Source organism: Eleginops maclovinus, chromosome 12 (assembly GCF_036324505.1).
Source record: "Eleginops maclovinus isolate JMC-PN-2008 ecotype Puerto Natales chromosome 12, JC_Emac_rtc_rv5, whole genome shotgun sequence".
Classification (NCBI taxonomy): domain Eukaryota; kingdom Metazoa; phylum Chordata; class Actinopteri; order Perciformes; family Eleginopidae; genus Eleginops; species Eleginops maclovinus.
This window is the reverse complement of record NC_086360.1, coordinates 21,794,066-21,800,123: the sequence shown is the minus strand read 5'-3', so window position 1 is coordinate 21,800,123 and position 6,058 is coordinate 21,794,066. Positions and strand designations below refer to the sequence as shown.

The 6,058-nt window shown below is 38.9% G+C and overlaps 1 protein-coding gene across 2 annotated transcripts in view; it reads left to right on the top strand.

Annotated features, from left to right (window-relative positions):
* The first annotated feature begins 2,013 nt into the window (after positions 1-2,013).
* iqgap2 (IQ motif containing GTPase activating protein 2) overlaps positions 2,014-6,058 on the top strand; it is a 38,192-nt gene continuing 34,147 nt past the window's right edge. For both annotated transcript variants that reach the window (XM_063896761.1, XM_063896760.1), the window contains exons 1-2: positions 2,014-2,318; positions 5,522-5,621. In XM_063896761.1, coding sequence (XP_063752831.1) covers positions 2,273-2,318; positions 5,522-5,621 — 146 coding nt within the window. In that variant the 5' untranslated portion in view covers positions 2,014-2,272. The remainder of the gene's footprint in view (positions 2,319-5,521; positions 5,622-6,058) is intronic.

The window sequence follows — 6,058 nt, the reverse complement described above, 5'->3', positions numbered from 1 at the left end:
GTGCAAAAACGTGCATGTATGTAAGATAACTTCTGTTCTTTTGTGCTCAACTTTGTCTTCTTTGTGTGAATTCTTTTGGCAGATAATTATGGCAATATTCAGATTTTTGTTGCGGAAAAATGTGAATGTATCAATCTTGTAAGTTTCTCATCCATTTTATGGAGGTAATCAAATGTATGTGGAGAATAAAGTTGTGTATATTATTGTGAAGGGCCTGCCAGTCATAGAATGACTGAGCTGTATGTTCAGAGGTCCATAAGTGTGAAAATATGTGAAAAAATATTTGCCAAATGATGCCCTGTGAATTATGTTATTTAATTGGAGAAGCAGGGATTGCAGACTGTGCTGCTTTTGAACATATATTCAATACAATAAAAGCTATGTTCTCTAGCTAATTACACTGTGCTTTGCTTTCACAACTCTTGTTTCCAACCTCAGAATAAAATGTATCTCCAACTCTTCATAAATCACAATAATGCACTTACATGCTGAGACATTTGCACCAAGATCCACATATGAGTCTCAATTGTGCATTATTTAAATAAATCAACATCATTTAAATGTTAAATTGTGCAAACACGTATAAATGAGGCAGCCAAACCTCATTTGTGTTCTCAGTGTAGCAGTTATTTGAGTGTAGGGACATGCACACAAACACACACTGAATGCGGCTGCTTTCCGCTGTGGTCAATAATATCAAACAAATGCTTCCATCTAGTGGACAGATTATGAAATGGAAACTATAAACTAAAACGATAATACTGTGACACTGGGTTCATTTATACAAGTGGTTGTTTTTCCGTTAGATAACAGAATTTGTAGAAGATATATATAAATGTGGCGTCTTTAACATATTTTAATTGGCCATTTATCGGTACCGGTAGACCACATTTATTTTATTGTTTCTGTTTTGGGACATTCATTATTGCAACACCTGCCTTTGTGTAGCTGACAGTCCTTCTATAACTGGGGTTTGATGATAACATTTGATGATATTAGGAAAGGCCAGTTCAAAGTGTTTCACACAAACCAGCATAAAAAGGCACATGTAAAGTAAACAAGTGAAGTAAAATAGAGGAATAGCCTAAGTAGTGATGCATTTTATGAAGTACATTTACTCCAGTATTGCCTTTAAGTACACATTTGAGGCACTTGTACTTAAACAGAGTATTTTCATCGTATGCTACTTCTACTACATTTTGGAGCCAATATTGTACATTTTACTCCACAATTGTTTTCTGACAGATTTAGTTGCATTACATATTCAGAATACTCGCTAATACAAGAAATAAATCCACTAATAATGAAACTATCTTGTGTTTATTTGGGGTAAGACAGCAGCAGTATATAAAGTAATTAAAATAAGCTCCACCGGCTGCGATGAACACATGAATATTTATACTCCAGTTATTTAATAAATATGATTGTAAAATGGGCTATTGGTACTTTACTTTTGGTACTTTTAAGAGTATTTTGATGCGCATATCAAATCAAATCAACTGTAATTTGACTTAAGTTATATCTAGTATTGAATCTTTTACTTAAAGTAGACAATCTCAGTATTTTTTACACCCACTGACACAGTAAAGTAGTCCCCCTTGTGGCAGTACTGTAGGACTATAAGATATAAGACATCATTTATTGACCCCAATTTGGGACATTGCAAATAATGTGAAAATGAAAAACAGTAGAAACAAACACCCATATATAAACATCTCAAAATAGAAAATAAAACAGAACTAAAAAGTAAAATACCTTTTAACAGTGAAAGATAACAATCTGTCAAATAAACACTATGAAGGGCCAGACAGCTATCAGCTTACAACATTTAAAAGCAGGAATGTAATGTACATTAATATGAAATGCTATAAAATGCTCGCTATTCCTTAAATATAATATTTAAATGCAAAATGAATCACGAGCCACTTATTGACCAGCAGGTGGTGCATGGTGCTAAATCTCCATCTCCTGTCAATCATTTCACTCAGACCGTTGCCGGGGCAGGATAACACACACACTTCTTTTTCAGGCCAAAGAAGCACACACCATGGGGATTGTCTGCCGCAAGTGACAGTCCGCGATTTCATGAAACTTTTGAAGAAAGTGGAACCATATTTCCAGCCTATTTTTTTCGGTTGGTTAACGATACAGCGTTTTTTTTCATATTGGTATCAATATATCCCGAGAGGCGCGGCTCAGTGCTGTCACGTTAGCTTGTAGGTGAAGTTATTTCCAGTGCAGACGACTTCACAAGTGGAGGAAACGACGCAAGATGTACCATGAAGAAACCGCAGCTCTACAAAAGCCACGCTATGGAAGTAAGTTACACTTTTTCTGCTAATCATACTGTGTTTGCTTGGTTATGAGGGGCAGGGGTTGAGCTAACGTGAGGGAAGTTTGAGCAACAGGTGGTTCTGCAGCACCTGGACAGCAGGATACCTGTATGGCAAAAATAGGCATGAAATGTGTGGCCTAAGAGAAAATAAACTGTCAATGAGAGATATTTGTAGTGGAAGGACTTACATCCTACTTGTTCAATTAAAGCCAAAACAATGATACGTTCAGGGTCCAGGCTGTATGTTGATTTTAAGATTGAGTTAAAATGAATGTCCCCCTTCTACTCCTGACTGCACCACAGGAACGTTGTTATCTATTTGTTTAATGGTTGCAGCTAGGATATCAGCCTGTCTACACATAAGGCATTTTCTCATAGGTTACCCATTAACCAGGGTTTTTGCTTTTGTTGAGAAATGTATAACTGGTAACATTAGTATGTTAAGAATGTGAGAGATACAGAACACATACAGTCTGCAAACCAACTCAAAGTTACCAGGTATCTTGTCCCTGACCAACATCTGTGGGCAAAGTGCAACTCTGAGAGATAACACCAATCAATTATGTCATCAGTGCAATCTTTTTGCTTCTGGATTTCACTGAACGACTGTTGTCTTTTTCTGCATACTGGCCACTCTCTTATTCTGTGTTTATAGGTTCATGTGGTGCTAGAAATGTGAATCCTAAAGAGGTGTGTCTCTCAAAAAGGCACTCACAATGGGCAATTTGTTCCAAAGATGTGAGATAGAAAACACACGCTGTCTTTAATTTGTGGGTCTGTCATTGTGTGAAACAAGCCGAATCCTAAGGGATTTAAGTGCTGTTATGGGACTAAAGCCAAATGTCAGACTATCCTTAGTTAATGGATTTTGCCTTAAAATGGACCAACCCGAAGCCCAAGTCAGTTTTGATATGTGCTTCCTCTTTCCCCCCACTGCATGAGACATGATCATGGAGGCCATAACTTAGGTCTGGTGACACACAAAGGCAACAAACCCATCCTGGGGGTTAAATATAACGCTCAGTGCAGACAGCCTCCTCCAGGAAGTGTGTAACCGAGCCAGTGGAGGTAGTGTGTGTGTGTGTGTGTGTAATGGATGCACTGGGGCTGTTCTACCCTTTACATATTTGTGTGTTCATACACATCTGCATCCAGCTGGGCCACTAATTTATAGTTGGACGTCCAGATTCTGTGTGTGTGTGTGTGTGTGTGTTGGATTGTTTCTCTTCTCACATGTGGGTTTAATATGTCAAGCCTCTGTTGAGACCCAGTGAACGGATGTATATGCAGGTGGCTGATAATAAATAGGCTGAATTTAACACAGGGCTTTAGAAGTTGGACTTAAATGTCCCTCAGGGGGAATTTGTCTTGGACTCCATATGCATTGCAGTTCCAGAATAAATAAAATATACAATCTACATCATTAAAATGCTACAAAAGCCCCAAAGGAAATGAAGCACAGCACTAAGTAAGAATTACAGATCTGTAGAATTGGCTTAACATATTGATTCTTTGAAAACTTACCAATAGGGCTGCATTATGCAAAATCATTTAAAAATTAATATTTTGTGACAATTATTTATCAGAACTATTCATAGACAGAGCAGTGCTTTCTCTTTTAAGGTATGCTTCATTCCTGCTTATGTACTAGAATTGACATCGATATAAGACTTGAAACATGCATGATGGTCAGTATACAGTATAACGAATGTAGACGTATAGAAGACGGACTGACTAACTCTGATTATGTGTTTATTTTACGTGATGTCCTACCGCCTGATGCAGAATGCGATACCTCAGGTGTGATCCTCTACTCAAACCCAGTACATGTTGTTTGGTCCAGTGTTGGAAAGCTCTGTTCTTAAACTGAGCCTCGCTGTCTGAGATTGTCCCTTCACTCAGCCAGGAATAAAGAGAGTTGATAGGATTAGAGCAGGGGTAGGAGCGTCGGGGGGGAAGAGATCTCATCAAGCTGCAGGTAAAGGTCAACTCTCAGCAGAAGTCACTTGTCTGTGGAGCACCCCACTCAGGCCACTTTGACGTGGACATTTCTTTTCTCTGAAACATGGGCTCATTGGAGCATGGGATGAAGTTCAGTTTCCAAGAGGCACTCAGGATCCCAGCAGTCGTCAAACTCAAGAGGTGTACCATGCCAGTGTAGTTGTATTTTGTGCCTCGACTGTGACATGTCTCCATGCTTTTGATATCCAAAAAGCTCTCTTTTCACCCTCTGTCTGAAACCAGAGCCCAGTCTGCTCTGGTTGGTTAGCTGGCCTGCTCTTTTGTGATTGGTCAACCGCTTAAATATGTCCCGTCCCTTAGCCTATCACTTACAATGTGTTGGAATGCTAGCCAATAGAAGTGCAGGTGTTACACAGTGATGTCCCTATGTGTGAAGTAAACACAGGAGTCCACTTAGGGAACTTTGAGATTTTAGTCATTACAGACCGTTAACATGCACACAAAGCGATATAACACACTGCCGGAAAGGGACTCATAAAAACATAATAGGGCCGCTCTAACACCTGGATTAATCTTCAGAAAAATAATGCAATTTCTTTTTTGTGTTGAGGAGATTCTTTGCAATCAAGGATTATAAAATGTTGAGTGCAAATTCTTGAAGTATATCTTGTTCAGTTTGCTGTATGTGTTGAGAGTGTTATTTTTTCCCCCTGCCTTGTAATGTTAGCGTATTTTATGAATGAGCAGTGCATGTTATCTGTGTCAAGATAACTTACAATAGGAAATTAAAGTAACTGTAGATGACTAATGCAGGCTATATGGATTTGGACACTGCACTGAAGGATCAATTTAATCAATAAGCGATGTGATTCAAACGAGGCTGAGCTATAACTCAAAATAAAGATTGATTGTCGTTAGGTTTCTGATTTCCAAATTAATAAAGTGTCTTTAACTTGAAACCGACAAAATATTAAAAAAATCTTTAAACATTTTCAAGGTTAGGAGTCATGTAAGGAATGACTGTGGAACACAGGTTACGTGATTTTGTTTGCATTTGCCATTTTGTGATAAGATATGATATTTCAATAACAGTAAATATACAGTATTCATGTGATGATAGTTACTTCAGCCCTATTCTGACTGGTTTCATTTGTAATTAAGACCATAAAGAAAGCACAACACGCTAGTATATTCAATAATTGTTTCATCTGCCTTCCTTTCCAGCCATCCAGGACGACGAGAGGCTGTCGGCGGAGGAGATGGATGAGAGGAGACGACAGAACATCGCCTACGAGTACCTGTGTCACCTGGAGGAGGCCAAACGGTAAAACAGGAAGACGCTTTGCTCCAAGTAGGAAAGGGAAAAAACCTTGAAGATAAGAGGAGCTCAACGGTGACTAAAGGCAACCACTTTCATGGTGTTTGCTCTGTCACAACTCTCACAGCTCGGAGGAATGACTTTGGGCGTGTTGTTGGGTCAAGCATTAGCTTTGTTTGATGTGTGATCGGGTAGAACAGTTTTGTACTGTGCGTCTGTGTGTGTAATGAACGTCGTTATGTAGATCTCACAGTAGGGAGTGGTTGTGGAACCAGATGGAGGCGGGCAAGTGAGAGGAATATAATAGATAAGCAGTGTGTAAGTTTTATAGTAGCACAGAAAGAGAGGCAATGAAAGGTGAAGGCAGAATCAGCAAGATGATGACAAGGAGCTGTAAGCATTCATGAGTGTTTGATTAGGCATGGGAGGTGCTGACTTAGTGG